This window comes from Petromyzon marinus, chromosome 1 (genome assembly GCF_048934315.1).
Source record: "Petromyzon marinus isolate PM22_M1 ecotype Great Lakes invasive population chromosome 1, UKy_Petmar_22M1.pri1.0, whole genome shotgun sequence".
Classification (NCBI taxonomy): domain Eukaryota; kingdom Metazoa; phylum Chordata; class Hyperoartia; order Petromyzontiformes; family Petromyzontidae; genus Petromyzon; species Petromyzon marinus.
The window spans coordinates 21,503,110-21,523,201 of record NC_133667.1 but is presented as its reverse complement, the minus strand read 5'-3'; the positions used below and the strand labels follow the sequence as shown (position 1 = coordinate 21,523,201).

General features: G+C 39.7%; 1 protein-coding gene across 14 annotated transcripts in view; it reads right to left on the bottom strand.

Annotated features, from left to right (window-relative positions):
- Positions 1-20,092, bottom strand: part of HERC1 (HECT and RLD domain containing E3 ubiquitin protein ligase family member 1) — a 124,048-nt gene that overhangs the window by 14,112 nt on the left and 89,844 nt on the right. For 12 of the 14 annotated variants that reach the window (XM_076065554.1, XM_076065551.1, XM_076065538.1 and 9 more), the window contains 15 exons: positions 19,244-19,517; positions 18,105-18,315; positions 16,332-16,591; positions 14,712-14,839; positions 12,015-12,151; positions 10,862-11,068; positions 10,375-10,505; positions 8,506-8,711; positions 6,993-7,107; positions 6,076-6,222; positions 5,009-5,110; positions 4,363-4,536; positions 3,146-3,457; positions 1,609-1,674; positions 1,136-1,261 (listed from right to left, as the gene is read on the bottom strand). In XM_076065554.1, the coding sequence (XP_075921669.1) occupies positions 1,136-1,261; positions 1,609-1,674; positions 3,146-3,457; positions 4,363-4,536; positions 5,009-5,110; positions 6,076-6,222; positions 6,993-7,107; positions 8,506-8,711; positions 10,375-10,505; positions 10,862-11,068; positions 12,015-12,151; positions 14,712-14,839; positions 16,332-16,591; positions 18,105-18,315; positions 19,244-19,517 (2,596 nt within the window). The remainder of the gene's footprint in view (positions 1-1,135; positions 1,262-1,608; positions 1,675-3,145; positions 3,458-4,362; positions 4,537-5,008; positions 5,111-6,075; positions 6,223-6,992; positions 7,108-8,505; positions 8,712-10,374; positions 10,506-10,861; positions 11,069-12,014; positions 12,152-14,711; positions 14,840-16,331; positions 16,592-18,104; positions 18,316-19,243; positions 19,518-20,092) is intronic. The other 2 variants (XM_076065578.1, XM_032975796.2) reach the window with 1 other exon arrangement.

Below are 20,092 nucleotides of genomic sequence, written 5' to 3'. Positions count from 1 at the left end.
TATCATCCACAATATAGGGTTCTTTTTGGGTTAGATTGCGTAAATATAAATGTGTCGTTGACCCGCCACCATCCGACACAGCCAATTAGTAAGGTGTGTCACGTAAACAGGACATGCCAATTCGATACTCGTACAGCACACCGGTGTGTTGGAGAGCAAATCCACAACATTTACAAACTGAATACGACATTTCACCAGAAATTACAACTAGGTTCATCAGGCGACATCCAGATTTGGCAAAAGTTGTACTCAAAATTGTAAATGTTGTGGCTTGGCTCTCCGACACACTGGTGTGCTGTAGTAGTAACGAATTGGCATGTTCTGTTTACATGATAAACCTTACTAATTAGCTGTGTTGGGTGGTGGTGGGTCAACGACACATTTATATTTATGCAATCTCCCAAAAAAATATATTATGGATAGATTTAACACATAGAATTATCACTAACAAGTTAAGTTTATAAATATATAGGCGACACTTTCCAAGGTAACATTGAAATTCACCAATGGCTCAGGGCTGTCAATCAAGATGACTGATGTGCAATTGCTTGCTAGAATAGAAAAATGCTTGGACTTGATTGGACTAAAAAATATTAAGTGTAATCTGAGAAACACAAACACAAGGCTAATCCTCTTCCCAAAGAGACCACTGTTTTCCTAATCAGATGCATTTCAAATGCATAACCTATCATGCTCTAACACAGAGTGACTGTGGGAGTTAATAATACAATCAACACTGCAAGCGTATGCTTGAAAGATAAAATAGTGGATCATTTTTTTTAAATACATAATATCATGACACTTTTATTGAAGTCTGGCCTGAAGCTTTATCGTTCACTGTCAATTAAGCCATAAGGATTAAAATCTAAAATTCAGCTTACTCATTATGCTTCAAATCCATTTCAAAAAAAGTCCAAGAGATTTACTGTAATAGGATTATATATTTAAAAAAATACATGCACATGAACATCTCAAACGCACCACCCCATTTAAGCACAACAGCACGTTGCAGGTGAACTGATCAAATGCACAAGGTCAGACTACCTGCCTGCGATTAAAAATTCCTGCCTACAACTTGGGAGAATTGGAAGGTGAAAGGGTTAAAGTATGTGAAATTGGCTTGCGCCGCAATTACCTGTTGTGCCTGCGAGAAGGAGGGCGTGAGGGTCGGTATCAGAACACTCCGACCAGCCTCTGCCAGCTGGCCGTGGCGGCCCCCGCCCCACATGTACGCTTCGCACTTCCCGCCCAGCTGCCAGTCCTACCCACGAGACACGCCCACATGTTGGCACGCAGCGTGCCGAAAATTATTAATCACCGAGGAAATAGCGTCTGCTTAAAGCATGCACGTGATATCTTGTTAATTACATTTCGGGGAATAATTTTTATTTTAAATGTCAACACTTAGCTAATGAACAATTAGCATTTTGTGTTAGCATTTTTCTAAGAAAAACGTTTTTAAAAAAACCACACACACACACACATGGGTGACCCCTATGTGGCAAATTAATAAAAGAAAGAAAAAACACGCAAAGTGTGTTATTGTATAATATATTTAAATATGCAATGTACGTCGTATCAGTGTTAAGTAATGGATGTGGCATACACCTCTGGTTTGGCTGTAGCCCATGCCATTATCTGCTCATCCATTGATGCATTCCATTTAGTGTTGTCCTAGAAACAGACACACCATAAACACATATATAAAAAATCATGACATAATATGCTTTATTTAAGCAGCACATTTTATCAGGATAGCCTCACTGAGTTTCAAAGACTTCTTCAGGAACATCCTGCATTGGGACATTGGGAGAATTCTATTCATGAGCGACACACACAAGGACTCCGGAGTACTCTGAGAAAACGGTGACATATCGGCGGTTCAAACTCAAAGCTTCATAGAGATAAGAGCAATAATCCATTGCGGTGTTGCAATCGATTAGAAAACTCACAGCCCAAGCCTAAAACAACACTTGCTCTCATACGACTGCTCTTCATCCCAGGATTAACCAGACTTAATTTTGCTTAGTTTTCGGGACGTGATGAGATTGGGCACGGTTTATAAATGTGAAGTATAAGGGGGAAAAAATTCATGTAATGATGACAGCACAACCAAATTTAACAATTCATTGGTACTTTTACATACAATAAGCAGTGCTTTTTCAATCCAAATGTACTGTACAGTATCAAGCAAACATTCAAAGTCAATTAACCCATATTGACTATCCTTTTACTAAATCAGACTTACACTCAAGTTTCCTAAACTTTCACATTAAGCCCAGGAGCATAAATCGTGCCTAATTAAACATCCAGGAATAAGTAAACCATAAATGGCCAAAGTGCAATGCACCATGCATGCCAAACATAAACATGTCTAACTCTCTTTTAAATTATCCTATTGATTTTGAATTCACTTTGCTGGCTGGCAGACTATTCAAGTGATCTACAACAGCCAGCACAAGGTATGTGTTTCCTGGCATTCCGGGTGCAATGAGCAACACTACAGAGAGCCCTTAGCAGCAAATCTCCAACTCATCCCATTACGAGTCCAATAAAGCTGTGTGATGTTACTACACCATTGCAGGCTATTTCACAAGAAACCATAAAGGAGCAGAGAGCTCAGCAGCTTGCAGGGAGAGTTAAATATAAAACATGCAGACTACCGTAGTAATCGAAATTGCATAGTAACATAACAGCCCAGTATCTTGAATAAACCCCACAAATAATTACATGACGCAGAATAAGAAGCAGACAGCTAACTGACGAATTCAAGATAAAAATCTATAGGTATAAAACCACACAACAATGCAAATGTGTTCACAACTTTCGACGTTTTGTTAAATGTAAATCAAGATGGCGAAGGGCAAGGCATGTGCCAATCCTTTATTGGCATGCAACAGAATTATCATGAGCAATGCCAGAGGCTAAAATTAAATACAATTTGGATTTCAAACGTGAATTTAAAAATGCTGCACAAAGGATAAATGTGCCCATCTGTGAGATTTTTAAAATGGCAAGGGGTGATCTCGAAGTTGATGCGGGATTGGATTGGGAGGCAGTGGAGGGTGGGTCACAGGTTGAGAAATCTGGTGGCGGCCCTCGAAATCCATGAATCACTCCCTATTAACACCACCTGCTCTCGTACCAGTGGCTGGAGCTGCTCCTCAGGCGGGAGGTGCTCCAACTCGGGAACCACAAACGTTTCGGGAAACGCAGAGCTCCGTGCCAGCGCTTCGGCTGTCTTCACTGTGGTGGAAAAGGAGGCCAACCAGGCCCACTCCAAGGGGTTCCAGTTGCCACCCACCTCCACTGGGGTGGCACCCAGAGTCACGCTCCGGTGGTGGGGAGGAAGCGGTGGGCGGCACAGAACTACCTCCAAGTTAAGCCCAACGGCCAACGAAGCCAGGCACTGCATATAGGCACTATGTACCAGTTGTTCTCCTGACACCACAAACAGCTGGTGGATAAGAGTAAGGATGGTTGGGGGAAATAAGGAACAAAAAATATATAACGTATAATTAAATCAATGCCTGTATAGATTAGACACATTTTTATCACCTCTGATTATCACGGGTGGCTACGTATAGTGCGAAAGAAATTCAACATACATACACACATCACGAGCATTTGTAGAATAATGTGTTGTGTTTGGCAACAGAATTTTCAATGAAGTAATAGCTTTTCCACCATGTACATATTTCCAAAATGTTTGGTTCCTGTCAATTATGGTTGCCACCACCATAGAACACAAAAAACAACATTTGCATTCATCTAAAACATCCCTCTTTATTTGATACTCAAATGATTTATAAGCCCTTGACGTGATTTCTTGAGAAGATACCTTTTGGAAAAATATTGATATATTCATTTTGTTAGAAGGGATCATAATGATGTCAGTGTGGCTGCCAAGGATGGCACATATCCAATATTCTGTCTGCCAAGGAGATGGAGCGATGAGATCAGCAAATGTGCGGGTGTTAAGTGGATAACTACATTGCAAAAGCGTGAGATTGTGGCAGCTTAGGGAGGCCTTGATCCAGCAGTGGCTGATGATTCACTTTTAAAATATGACAGATTTATTCACAAACACCACCAATTATAGTTTTCCGCATCTCTTTTAACTTCTATTTTACATAGCATGTGGTGGGGATGCGTCAGCACTGCTCTATAAAACCCAAGTTCGATTTCCATCTGCTACCAACATCATTGGAGAGTGATATATGAACCAGTCGTGGGGCAGCGCGCTTTCATAGACCCCGACGGATTAGCACGGCAAAGTAAAACCAAACAACCTCCACTATCAACACGGCATTGGGAGGCCTTCATTCAGCAATGAACACATAGATGCAAATAAAATGTCACCTTCTCATGGAGATACTGTTCCTGCAGCATGATGGGCAACCTCTCCAACAGGGCCCTCATGCAGGGTGCTGCGCTAAGGCCCACGATACCCTGACTGCGCAGTGCGGTGCGGCAAGTAGCCAAGACCTGGTGCTTGGACACCCAATCAGCCATGCAGCTCACCACCAACACATCCTGGAACGGTGTACAAACAAGCCTACATCAAAAGCAACTTGAGCATTCAACGTTCCGTAAACGTTATAACGTGCAAAAACAAAAAGTGAGGAGTCTTCCACCTTATGAAAAACATTGTGAGAAGTTAGAGCTCTGATTACTTGTTAATTACTAACATTTCATAAAGATTGTAGCCAAAAATGTTTTTAGTTGTTCAACTATATCAAGACAACATTTAAAGCGGGAGGGTACAAAAACGTGTAATCTATAGCCAATTATAAACAATATATGTTTACAGCAGTTTGTTAACGTGACAAAGAATACAACCACACATACCAGTCAATAATATAATGCGTATTTTTGAAAGCAACATTTTTAAAAACTAGATATTCTTTTGTATATACAAAGACCATGTCTTCAAATAGGTTGGTAAAACACTTGTCAACACATTGCACCATTTCCAAGATAAACGACTGCTGTTGAAGGAACATACCTTGGACCGGTTGGAACATGTTGCCACTCCAACATCAGGAATCCAAACCATACTTGTTATTGATCCAGAACCAGACACCACTGTCTGCAGCACTGACCCATCCTGAAAAGTAGAAAATTGTTATTTAAAGAAAATGACAAAACTTGTGTGGCAGCCAAATCATTTAAATCTTTGTTGTTGCATTGTTTCTCCAATAGTCTTACCTGAAATATTCATGCAATTTAAATTCGAAAGGCCTTTTTAAAAATAGGAAAATAGCTAAATAATGCTTAAATGTTAATATATTAATTTGGTCAAGTAAATAAGATGCACGTGGAATATTATTCGCAGTGGTTAAAGCACTGTACTCAGAACATAGCGAGCTGAGTATAATTCCCAGCCATGGCTAATATCAATGGTGAGTGATTTCAGAATAGGTTCTGGGTGATCCCCATCACAAACCCCCATCGACGAGTTAAGCGAAGTATGATCCTACACTTACATGACAGACAAGACATGGAGATCCCTTTATCTGGCAGTGGCTTGACAAAGGGTTGCAAATAATTAAATAAGATGGAGAAATAGTTTGCATGTGGAGCTAACAGGGAATATAAATAGCAGATGTATTTGTAGACCGGGCATCTAAATGTCATACTGTAGCCATGAGAAGAATACAGAACATAGCTACTTATTTACCAATACTGAGAAAGTTATATTAACATTGGTAAAATAGCCCTAGAAATCCTCTCCTGCAAATCTTTTGGCAACTGGAAGCCTGTACTGTGAACGCAGTCATATTTGTATGTGTGTAGAACCTCTTTTGCAGAGTACATAGTCAACCGTGCTAATCGGAGGTGCAGGGAAAGGACAACAAACTAAACACAAAAAGCAGTTCTAAACAAATTAGTCTTCAATCTAGATTTAAAAGTGCATATAGCTCCAGTGGCTTCCTAATATCGGAAGGGTGTTTCTAGACCGCCGCAGAAGTGCATATGAAAGCGGGCGATGCAGTGACCATCTTTGTTCGGTGGTTTGACTATATCCGCTGCGAGGATAACCAGAGTTTGCGTGATGGTTTATGCTCCTACCTGCATAGACCAGATGTTCATGAGGCTGCCAACCCCTCCCGACGCCAGCACCATCCCATCAGCACTAAAAGCCACCATCTTGACAGCTGTGATGTGTCCATTCAGACGGTACGCACACTGCACCGCCTCCTTCCTGTGTACCCAGTCCTGCATAATTACCAGACAAAATAGAAACGTACGTTATTGCGATTGCACACTGTATTTGTTTTAAGGGGACTATTTTATGTTTCTCTCAACAAGCTGGAAAGTCTGTTAATGAAGGAAGCTTCCATTTTGTCTGGGGTAAACGTAGCACACCCTCGATTAAGATGACAGTATGAACACGGAAAATTCTCATGGTTCCATTCTAAATCCGATCCTTGAGGAACAATACACACAAAATTCCTAAGAAGTGTACTCAAGAAATAAATGTTTCTGGGGATTAACCTTTGCAAGCGATGTGGTATTTTGTGGCACAGGTCAAAAAACACAAAAACACACATGCACAGAGTGAATAAGATATCTCTTGCAGAGGCTGCATAAAAATGTTAATCTCTTAACATTCATCAAAACTCTGGTTAGCTGAAATATATCACTTTATTATATTATTTGTCAAAACTTAAAAAGAATTACCCTATAATTAACTACCAATTCTGTCTTATACTACATTACCACTCGATAAGTGAAATGTGTAAAATATACCAATAATAAAAAATGCCATCACAGCATGACGATGACACATTTTTCCCAACATTATTTTTCACACACAGCCAGAGTCACTTTCCACTTTTACGGATCATCAGACATGCGCATTGAGAAAACTGAGCCATTTTGCATTTGAATGAAGAAGACATGAGAATGCAGAAAGGTGGACCAGTCGTACAAGTCTGGAAAACCCCAACGGTGAACGCTTCCAAACAATGTCCCGTTGAGCTTACCTTCACCATTTTCTGCTTTTCCTCACATATCGTTTCTGATTCTTGAGGCTCTCGCACTTCGGCGTCTGCGTTTTGTGGGATCGTCCATACGCACACAAGCCCACTCTGACAGCCTCTGTATTCGAAGGAACGGTAAAAGTGCAAATGTCACTACAGCGATTGATGTGATGTAAGTATGTTGAACTTCTTTCGCACCATACTTAGCCAACCGTGGTAATCGGGGGTGCGGGGGAAGGACAAGTTAAATTCAAAAAGCAGTTATAAAGATATGAGTTTCCAATATAAAATTAAAAGTGCATAGCTCCAATGGCTTCCTAATATCGGAAAGAAATAGCGGCCGCAGAAGCGCGATTGATGTTGTGTGGAAAAATGCTTAAACACAATGTGTGTATTCATGCATGCTAGACTAAACTGCGACACATGGTGCTTCTACAAAAAAAGCATACTAATGGCAGCGATGGCAAAAGGGAGCTTCGAATCAGGACTGCAAAACCCATTTATTTACTAAAATTAGCTTTTTTATGTTTGGCATTTGTTATAATGTAATAAAATAGTTGATGGGCTCAGTCCAGACAGATATTTGCTTGCATTGTCTAAGTATTTAAATACATTATACTCTTGAAAAAGATTGCTATAATTACCATTTTATTATAAGAGAATTAACAAAGCAATGGCATAACATTTCGCCAAGTTGGATTCCCTCTAATTTGCCATCTGTGAATCTAGTTATAAAGTGGTCAATTGCTGAAATATCCAAAATTTCCCCATAATCCAAATACCCTACAGGATTTGAATACAAGTTGGATTATGAATACATTACCTAAACTAAATTTGCAACTATCATTGTGACAGGAGTGACATTTCTGCAATACACTTTAGTGCATGTAACCCATGTATTGTCATTAGATGGCAAAACAATGTTACAACATTGACCACCATCACCTGTGATCGGGCAATGTCACTCATGCATGGGAGCCCATTTGCCTCATCTCTCCTTTTCATCTTGTGTCACACGGCATGGAGATCACATTTTTAACACGGGTATTTGTCCACAATAAAAAATTATTACATATACGGGAGACTCGTCCTAGGGGCGAGTGATATTGCATGGGTAAGGATGAATCCCAAGAATCATCTCCCCCACGTTGCTCTGCGCAAGAGATTAATCAAAGCTCCTTCTAAATAGGTGATAAGATGGATCTGTCAAGGCATTATTGCTTGTAGATGTAATGTGCGCACATCACATGCAAGAAGAAGGCATGTACATATGTGCTGCAAGATGCTCAGGACTGAATTAAGCCTGTGTTGTCAGAGACCAAAGCTGTGTGTTTATCATCACACCTCCAATTAGCACGGTTGGCTACGTATGTGTACGAATGAAGTTCAACATACATACATACATGTATGATGTTAAGGCTATAAATCCATACAAAAGGCTTCGTTGGTAAATGTCCTCAAGCAGATAAGCTTTGACCTATGTAAGGCTAAGTAAATACAACAGGAAGAGACGTACGATGCAAGCATGAGCCGAGAGTTTGGGCCCCTGCCAAGCAAGCTGCTCCAGGCCACAGTGTTGACGACGGAAGGGTGGGGCAACAGAAAGCGGCAGTGCCATCCACTCTCGTCGCCATGTGCCCATATCTTGACGTTTTCCTCTTTGGCAGCGCAGCTAAGTAGCAGTTTGCCCATGGGATCCCACTTAATGTGCGTTACAGCCTCCTGTCAGACATTAGGGGTGAGAGATGAGCAGATTGAAGGTAAAATGGCAGGAATGTAAAACACCTTTGGTGGCTAGTATTGTTTGTTCTATACAATTGTGACAAATAATAATGTATTTCTTCAGTTACCAACCACACCCATTAACAAAACCCAGCAACAAAATGAATGCAAGAACATCTTTACCATGTGGCCAGACAACCAAAATGTCATTCATATATCTAAACCAAAAAGATGGGTTTCACAATGGCAAGAGATAAAGGACAGCACATTGCTGCTCCTTGCTTTTGTTCAAAGAAATAACCTCTCCATAAAAATAAGTGTTATTTAGACAATGCTCAGCTAGTTTTGGAATATCTTTCGGTAAACATGTCTTATTTAACCAGCGTATCGAGTAATTTAATGACTCGTTAACCGGAACCCTCATGAACACCTTCCACATAATCAGGCAGATGACTCGGCACAGGTTGCTAAAATAATTTAGAATAGCAAAGTACCAAGAATAAATATTAGCTTCAGCGAGGCAAAGACCTTAAGAGTACTGAGATAAAATAAATATATCCAAATTCTGGCGACTGATAAAGGCTTTTCATCTGTGCGATGTCCTGAGCGGATTATGATAATCAAATAATAGATTTACTGTAGGAAAGTACCTAAATTAAAATTAAACGAGACCGAACTAATACTTTGGAACGTCAGATGACTGCAAACATTGTAAATTCATTCATTCCCAAAGCTGAGCAATATCAAATTAAACCAAGGGCCTCAAAAACTACCTAGACTTTACGGGTTACCAAAGATACACAAAATTGGTGTCCCATTAAGACACAGTAAGTACATTAAGCTCTGCCACATATAAATTAACGAGTCAATGAAACTGTTAATCAACTGTGATTAACAATCTATTGTTATATAACCCCCTACCCCCTCTGCTCTCCACACCTGATTGGCTCTTGCTCTATTTAAGACCTTAAAAACAGCTGTATTGCTTTACTATTCTGGAAAATCGCCCGATGATGCTGCATGTAATTACCAGCAAAACTTCATACTCAAATTGCAAATGTTGTGGATTTCCTCTCTAACACACCGGTGGGTTGAGGCAGTAACTAAATGGCACGTTTTGTTTACGACAAACCTTGCTCGCTGTGTCGGGTGGTGGAGGGTTACGACACATTTATACTTACGCGATCCAACCCAAAAAAAAACCTTTCGTTTGGACATGCAATAATGGTATTTACAACAGTGGGAATCTTATAACAGTGAAGCCACTTATCACATTTATGAACATCTCTCTTTTGTATAATGGTGTTGTGCAATTTTCATTTGTGAAAATAAATTAAAACACAAACCGCACTTTACATGTACCTGAAACCGACGCTTCAGTTTATTAACACAAAGTATCTCTACTGCAACTGAATGGTTGCAAATTCGTATCTAGGTTGGGTATTGATTCATGCCATTTTAAATAGTTTTCTTAATTATTTACGCATAATGTTGAAGTTAGTTTTTGCTCAATTTATCTCATTTATACAGCATCTTTAGTTTTCACTTAAAAAAAAACATTTTACTCGCAAGAGAGACATGTTGATTCAAGAGGCTCATTTGATTTTAATCAATGTATTGACATTTTCAGTTAAAGAAAATCAATCCCAGCAGGATGACTTACTTGATAAGCTTCAATGATCACCACACTGGGCTTTTCAAAGGAACCCTTCTTTCCAATCAAAATTTTTCCATCAGCATAACCAACTGCAAACGGCTTGTCTTCGCAGTACCACGCGATGCAATGAACGGCCACTGCACACACAAACAAATACACACAGTAGAAGGTTAAACATTTTTTTTTACGAAAAAAGCCTTCCTGGAGTTTTTCATTAAGTAGAACAATCACCACAGGTATAGTCATTTTAAAAATGCAAAAGCAACAGTAAATGCCAATTTAAATGACATGCGAACAAAGGGAGACTTTTCTATTGAGCGTCACACACACTTAACAAAAAAAGGCATGAACTTTCACGACACTTCCATACTGAAATTGTCAACCACACAATTTTCAGCTTTACCAAGAAAACGTGGTCGGAATTTTCTGTTCACAATATTCCAGACACAATGCACTATACCCGCGTATACAGCGGTACCGAGTACCCACTCACCATCCTTTCTGCAGCAGTGCTGTAGCTCCGAATGGTGGAATATGGTGGAGGAGTCGACCACCTCGATGAGGCCAAGCGAACCATCGAGCCGGCCAATCAGCAGCATTTCCACGGACAGACTGGCCCGCCCTCCGAATGCGGTCTGCTCATCAGGCCACGCCAGGCAAGTCACCCAGTAGGGCTGTAGATCCACGTGGCCACGGCCACCTGTTCAAGGGTTAACATTTATGGATAACTATTTCCAGAGTATATTCACACGTGATAAATATCGTGAATGCTAATTGTAATGTTATCTTTTTATTTACTTTACTGGAAGCGAGCAAAAGACTCTCCTGTGAGAAGATAAAACAAATTTCACCAACTGCAGCTCTTAGAAAAGATAGCATAATGACTATTGAATTTTTGGAATAGGTTTTACCCTTTTAACTGGCACAAAAACTGACACCTTTATTCAAGGCATCATGTTTGCAATAACCACAACACAAGCAGTCAAAATGCAAACAAAAAAGACAACTCTGATAATAATATGCACTGTCCTTGAATTTGATTGGTCCACACCCGAGACGGCTTTTCTTAGAGCCTAGTCTCCACTGGTGTTGGACCAGAAGACGCCAAAAGGCGTACAACTCAAAAAACAGTGCACTATCAGAGTATTGAGGGCTTGGGGTGAGCATTTACATTATGAGACCTCCTTTGCAGGTAACAAGATATAGGAATAGGTTTTACCCTTTTAACTGGCACAAAAAACTGACACCTTTATTCAAGGCATCAAAATATTGAATTTTTGTTATTTTTACTTCAAATGGCCATAATTGTGGCCAACGTAGAAAATGTTAAAACATTACTCGTATATAATAAAATACCACAATGCACAGTAAAATACGGCAGCTCAGAATATTTAATGGGCTCACGAAAATGTATGTGCGTTTATAAGTCTTTGATAACGAATGCACTGAAAAATACAAGCTGGTTTAAGTTTTGTGACAATTGCATGAGAAGCAAAGCATCCCATAAATTATAACATCAAGCTATTTTTTTGTGGGAAATAATTAGTCAAACCCTAAACCTGCACCATAATTTTACAGTCAAATAAAACTGAAGTATATTAACATTGCGTAAAATATATTCTTGGTGATTATGTAAAGTAACACACCATTGATGGGCCAGATGTTGACAGTCTTGTCCAGAGAAGCAGCAATATATTTCCCGCTGACACTCCAGCAGACTTGGGAGAGGTGTGGGTCACTCGGGGATCCCAGGCCACTGGCACTCTCCTCCGCCTCATTATCACTGCAACAGGATACCAAATAATGTACTGTTAAGACACTTCCTGGTACAATCAAGTGTATATTTGCAGAATACAAATTTATTGGCAAACAATGGATTAACTTTGTGCAAATGCAGATGAAAGGAATGACGTGGTACCGGACCATTTTTTTTTCTACAAGCATTAATCTATGGAATTTGTCGCAAAAGCAAAATGGCACAACTTTGTGCTTCCATTCCAAATTTAATTACAAAAACACAACTTTTTAAAAAACCCCATTTCCATCCCAAGGTGCTATCAGCCGTTACGTCATCAAAATAAAATTTAACACGGAATGAATGCCCTTGGGGATAATACATAAGCGAACTGCTACTGACGTAAATTCAATATAAGCCCCTTGCTTTCTCAACGAGATGCTGTACCCTTCTCAGAGCGATAGTAGTCATGTGACAAATACAATTCATTGTATTCATCCTCGGAGGTTAAATATTCTTAAATTATGTAAATTATGAGAATAGGTTTTTCCCCTTTTATCTGCCAACAAAACAGGTGTTAAGTTGTTAAAACACCAAACTGAAACCTTTTACAAGGAATCATGTCTGCATTAACCACAATGGTTATGATCAGAATGCAAACAAAAAGCACTCTGATAATATATGCTTTGTCCTTGAAACGGATTGGTCCACACCAGAGACAGCTTTCTTTTGAGCCTCGTCTCAAACGGTGTTAAGACCAAAGGACGCCAAAAGACGTACAGCACAAAGACAATGCACTATCAGAGTAATGAGAGCTCGGGGTGAGCATCTACATCATGAGACCTTCTTTACCAGTACCAAAATATAATAGGTTTTTCCCGTTTTTCTGGCAACAAAACAGGTGTTAAGATTTTAATTTAAAGCTTTCGTGACTGCAGTAATTCATATTCTTAGTTTTTTCGGTAAAGTCACGTTGAAGGGAAACAACAAAATAATAAAATATATATAAAACAATAAAAAAAATTCTCACGACGTTTCGACCATAACTCAAACGGTCGTGACTTTACCGAAAAAACTAAGAATAGGTGTTAAGATGTTAAAACACCAAACTGAAACCTTTGACAAGGAACCATGTCTACATTTCAGTTTGGTGTTTTAAAAACTTAACACCTGTTTTGTTGCTAGATAAAAGGGGAAAAACCTATTCTCTTATTTTGGTACTGGCAAAGGAGGTCCCCTATGATGTAACTTACGTTATTTTGTGTAATTATTTGAAGATGTGCGACAATTTGTTTAATCTTTGATGGCTGCCATAATTCTAAACATCTGAAGTGGTCTTGACTCCGTGTTCTGGAAAGGTATTAGGCATCTAGGACACTCGGCCACCTCTACAGCACATGTCACACGAGTCGACTACTGTCGTCATTAATATATTCTCAAATATAATTAGGAGGATAAAGTTTTATGAAAGGTGTTTGTTCAAAGAAGAGAATTCTTGTGGGGCACGGTGACTGGCTCGTAATTGGAGAATGCACTTTACTGTGGTGCACCTTCAAAATATTTGGACTTTAATACATTTATATTAGGATATTTGAAAAAACTTAAGGATGTTCAATTTAGTTCAAATGATATATATTAAGGAAATATATACAATTCTAAATATACCCATATAGCTTGAATTGGTATTTTACCTTGATGTAAATAAATGCAACTATTATGTTATTATACGTTTATTTGATACCCATTATATTTCAATGAAAAATAAATAAATCTAACATCCTGAAACCTCATTATGTTTTCAAGGTCCCACAATGTAAGATGCATTTGCCAACTATGACCGAATCAAGGCAACTACCAAATCCATCAGATCTGAAGGATCAATTCCAAAAATGTATCCTAAGATAAATGTAGAGTTACATTTTAAGGCTGTGCCAATAACAAAAGGTGATGAGGATATTTTTTGTCTGCATTGTGCATGCATTTTTACGTAATTATGAATTGAACTGGCACAAAAAACTGTTACACTCTATGTTACACTGACAGTCAGGGCAAAGGAATTTTAAACTCATAACCTCGTAAACTGCAATATAGCATGTCTTATAAAACACACACACTTCAAATCTCTGTTAAAAATCCCTATGCCAACTGTATTCAACATAAGCATTTGTGCAAAGAAACATTTATACTGTACATGTAAACCAATCACACGAGTTAATCGCTCGAGAGGAAACTAAAACACATTCATCTGAATTAAAAATCTGCCGGTGGTGCCGTCTCACTGCAAAGCTGAACACAATTTAATCAAAAGGTAGTGCAGGTCATTGATTTTCACAACACCTACCTATGAAATGCAATGGTAACGTGCTCATCTCTTTTTGTTATCTTTCTCATCATAAATTTCAAGCCTATTTTTTCCCACAGGTAATAAAAAGCACCGGTGAAAGTAATATGAAATAACACCATCTGACACGATAGCAAAGCACCGTTAGTTCATAACGCATAGGAGCTATATGCGTTTCGTACGTGGAGCGATTAGAAAATGAAACTACTTTTTACTCATTTTGTGTTTATCAGAAGATGCTTATTAGGAGCTTGGGGTTGATCTTACAGTTTGTGAAAGACGCAGGTTTGCTGAAGCGTGTACTGGTTTTTGGAAACACTCCAAATCCTCACAGTCCCATCATTGCCGCTCGTAGCCAGGAGCTGCTTCTTGTTGCTCCAGCAGCAGCTCGTCACCTGCAAAACGTGGAAGTGGAAGTCAGTCGTGCCAGTATGACTACAACATTATGGTCGTCAACCCCCAACTTAGCCAAGACACAATGGTGGAAAAATAGAGGTAATTTTTTTTATCACATAACTGCTCAATACATGATCTGAGCAGTAAATATGAAAGCCAGTCTGCTGGAGAATTTATATTCCTTTGCAATAATATTATTTGTTTAATTCTATAATCCATTCATGAAATTGATCAACATTCCAAATTATGGAATACAACTACGAAACTCAAAAAAGAAGATTGATTAAAAAAAAGCTGCTATTCTTTATTCCTAGACCAGCAGACAAGTAATTATTTGTCCCGACCTCCAAAGCAATTTGACAAATTCTGATGATTAAATTCTAGAATTGTTTCTTGTCCGAGTTATATATTATTTTTTGTATCGTTTCTCATTTGTCTACTGACTGGTGCAGTCTTGTTTACTACAATAGCCAGACGTAACACCAGCATAGCATTTGAATATAATTTTCATTTTAACACGTAGGCTTTCACGACCAATATTATTCATAGTAAAGGTTTTTGGGTTAGATCGCGTTTATTTATAAATGTGTCGTAACCCTCCACCACCCGACACGGCCAATCAGCAAAAAAAAAGTGTCACGTTGACAAAGGACAAATAATTCACTACTTCAGCCCACCGGTGTGTTGAAGAGTTAATCCACATTTACAGTTTGAGTACGACGTTTCGCTGGTAAATACTTCCAGCATCATCGGGCAATTCGCCAGAATGGTAAAGCCCTCGCTTGCTCCCGGTTTTATATAGAGCAGCAGGGTGACGTCATCACTTAACCTGATGAGTTAAGTGATTAGGCCTCTAATCACTGCACCTGATGAGTTAAGTGATGACGTCACCCTGCTGCTCTATATAAAACCGGGAGCAAGCGAGGGCTTTACCATTCTGGCGAATTGCCCGATGATGCTGGAAGTATTTACCAGCGAAACGTGGTACTCAAACTGTAAATGTGGATTAACTCTTCAACACACCGGTGGGCTGAAGTAGTGAATTATTTGTCCTTTGTCAACGTGACACTTTTTTTTGCTGATTGGCCGTGTCGGGTGGTGGAGGGTTACGACACATTTATAAATAAACGCGATCTAACCCAAAAACCTTTACTATGAATAATTTTCATTGTAAGCAATCGATATTTAAAACGTACAATTAAGATGTGCATCATAAAACTTGATTCAAATTAATAAATTAACCTATGCATCATTCATAATAAAGGCTTTTTGGGTTCTATTAAATATAAATTTGTCATTAATCCACCACCAGCCGACACAGCCAATGAGCAAGGTTTGTCACGTGAACATAATGTGCCAATTAGTTACTACTTCAGCGCACCGGTGTGTTGGAGAGTAAACCCGCAACATTTACAATTTAAACTTTGCATCATTGCATGCTCACGATGGACAGCCTTTCATTTCAAAAGATTTAACAGACCCGACGCTCACTCTGTTTTGATGAGCTTCAAGCTTCATCTGGGGGCATTTGCGCAGGTCCCCAGTCATGTCTGCAAAGGTTTGCGGCCTGGTCTGGTTGTCTCGATCATGGGCGGCCAGAGCTCTCACAAGCTGCTGGGCGGCCCACTGCCTGTGCTGCGACGATAGACGCGCAGACAGGCAGCAGGCAGCCAGCGCGTTCGCCAGCTCCAGAGGACCTAGAGTGGGGTTCGCACAGTAAGCAGCCACACTCAGAGGCGACAATGCACCCGCTTCAGTGTGAGGGAGGGAAACGGGAGGAGATGAACCAAAGGAAAAAGCATTAATCTCCAAAAGATCATTCAAATAAGTATTAAGGTTGGATTTTAAAACTTGATGGACCATAAATTGATTTGCATTACACATTTAAAAAAATACAGGTTTGTGACCATTCAAATGATCAGCAATGATATTTAGTATCCATAAGAGGTTTTGGGTTGTATATAAAACCCGACAGCCAAATAGTGAGGGTTGTCACGTAAACAGAACATGCCAATTCGTCACTAGTACAGCACACCTGTGTGTTGGAGAGCCAAGCCACAACATTTACAATCTGAGTATAACATTTCGCCAGTAATTACAACTAGCTTCATCAGGTGACAGCCAGATTTGTGGAGAAGTCGAACTGTTGTTCCTTATATAGAGGCGTAGATGTGGTGACCACACTTTTAACGACATTTATTTATTTACGCCATCTAACTAAAAAAAAACTATTATGCATGCTATTGTTCGCGAAAGCCTATGTGTTAAACTAATATTTAGTATCTCCTATAACAGGCGACTAATTTCAGTTTCATGGATAAACATAAGAAACTATTTGTATTTGACCAGGTAATGCCCACTGAGCTATATAGCTCTTTTTCAGAAGCGACCTGGCCACAATTGATAGCTCAATTAAGTGGCTTATCATGCAGAAATTCATAACAACCAAATACCCTAAACGCATGTTTTAAATAGAGGGAAAAACCGGAGGAGCCGGAGAAAAATCCACGCGACCACGGGCAGGACATGCAAACTCCAAACATACAGGTGTCATATACAGGCATCAGGGTCAGAATAGAATCCATGTCCTCCTGTACACCAGGCGAGGTAGTTAACATCTCGCCAATGTGAAGCCCTTATATATTTATATGTACCCCCATCTCTGCAACCACAAGCATCACCCTGACAATTTCGATACAAAATTAAAACAAGGGTTCTCCAAAGCCATATGTTTTAAATCAAATTTTAATAAATGTTGATATTTCAACAATATTGCTAAATAAAGAAATGTGAGCGACCATTGCCATTTCACTGTAGATGCAGCCTGTGTGCACTCAGCTATTGTGGTTGTGATTGTATAAATTATCGTTATTATGAGTAATGTGACTAGAACTACGAATAATTAGTTAAAGAAACTTATCAGATGAAATAGCTTCACAGCAAGGGTATATAAGAAATCCGGATCACTGCCAATCCCCTCCGGCCACGTTTGATTGTTACGAGTTCCCATGGTGCAAAAGGCTCCCAACAACAACTACACGAATACAACTTATCGTAGATTTTAAGAGAAGTGGTCGAAATGTCCCCAAGCCGCCCTGCATGAATGCCATGTGTTCAAAGTTTAAATTGCTTTAGAATTCACCATGAATATTGATGTGTACTAATGACTCAATTTGTCTTTGCAAAGCATGTCTACGATTGAATAAAAAACTCAAACAGCTACCATAAAAAAACGTTGAGCAAATATGAAAGCAATAAAAAAACCTTTGGCTTCCTCCTCCTTGTCAGGTCCTGGTCTCAGCTTGGCACCTCTTTCAGCAAGAAGGGCAACTAGGGCCTGAGTGACAACAAAGTTTGGTGAGGCCACAGGCTTATTCTCCTCTGCTGGACCACGCAGAAAGCTGGGCAGTCGCTTGCGCTGAGATGGATCTTCAATCATCGCCAGGTTCATTCCCGTTGCTGCCGAAATAAGATCCTAGAATGCACACAAATAGTAACTCATGAATCGGTGCTTATGCATTTCATTTCTAACATATAGTATACTAGCAATCATTTGGATGTGACCACCCATCCATCCGTCCCCCCCAGCCAGCCAGCCGACCAGCCACTTCTTACATAAAGCCCTGTTTCTCCACCTTTCAAATACTCTATCTTTTAACATATCTATTTCTAGCTTTGTGTCTGTATTCCTCTGCCCCCTCTTCGACTTCTTCCTCCCCCTCTATATGCCTCTCTTCTCTACAGGTCTCTCACCAATTCCCGCTTTCTCCCCATCTCTCTCCCCGTTTCTCTCACTCTCCTTATTCCCACCTCAATCTCTCTTGCCTCTCCATATTCCTCTGCCAATGCCTGTCGCTTTAGCTCGCTCTCCTCTTTCCGTTTTGCTCTCTTTCATGACCTTTCACTCTCACCTCCCTCACTCTCTCCCGCCCTCCGCTCCCTCCCCTCCCTCATCTCCCTCTATCAAATGTGCGTGGTTATTCACGGCCTGGGTGGAGGGTGGGTGCAGGGAATGCGTGATGCAAGCACCGAACCCGGCTCATCACTGAGATGTGGCTGACTTCATTACACAGATGTGCGTGGTGACGCCATTACCACCGTGCACGGACACTTGTGCACCAGCCAAAAAGCCAAGCAACCAGGAATCACGGAATAAAGCCAGCCAGAATTTGCTTTCTAATATTGTATGGATATACATGTATAATTTCCAATTTAAAAAAATATATAATACGTATTTCTATAGAAAATATAAATATATTAATATATTTACAATCCATCTATTGCAAAATAAGATGCACTTAAGTAGAACAAAAGGGGATACAAGTGTTAGAAATAGGCGAGAGTTAATTTTTCTTCAATCAAAAAGGCATTTCATTTACATTGTGTATTATCGAGCTACATGCCTGTGTGCACAATTGAACAAGCAGCTTGGCTGCACTGGGGCTGTTTGAAGCGAGGCAGCCGATGGCAGAGCTGAGATACGCCAGGCAGGAGATGGGCTTGTGCATCTTGGAGCTGATGATGCTGCAACCGTCCGGTAGGTGCTCAGGGCTGCTGGGGCTACTGGTGGTCAGGCCCACCCTTCCAGCGGCCGCAAGACACATGAGGCGCACCAACGTGCGGATGTCTGTGAGGCCCAGGGCCTCCAGCCCTGCCGTCAAGCTGCATGCCGAGCCACTACAATCGAAAACAAATATATATTTTAAAAAAAATCACTTCAAAACTAATGCACAGCTATTAATTTATAGCGATCAGTAATGTATTGATAAATTGCCACGGGCCATGATTCTATCCATGAATCAATTCTAATTTGTCTCAAGTTTACCGTTTCATTTGTAATTTCCTGTTTGTTGTGATAGTACAGTTTTGTACACTCCATTAACCTAAATTGAATAAGAATAACATTTGCGTAAAAAACTATTCTTAAAAACTAAATTTGATAGGTCAAATAATAATGTCAACTTAGGAGGTCTTGCAAACGCTTCAAACTTGAAATAAGAATTACTCTTTTGTAAAGTAAATTTAATCTATCATGCATTAATGACTTCTACCATTAATTAATGTCACATATCAATTTTATAAAAAAGTTGTTGTCCTTCCCCTTGCGCATCCGATTAGCACGGTTGGCTACGTATGGTACAAAAGACATTCTACACGCATAATTAACGACGTTAACAATTTACTTGTTTCACTTTACAAATGTATATATAAAATTGCTGCAATTATGTTTAATATACACACACAACAATTAT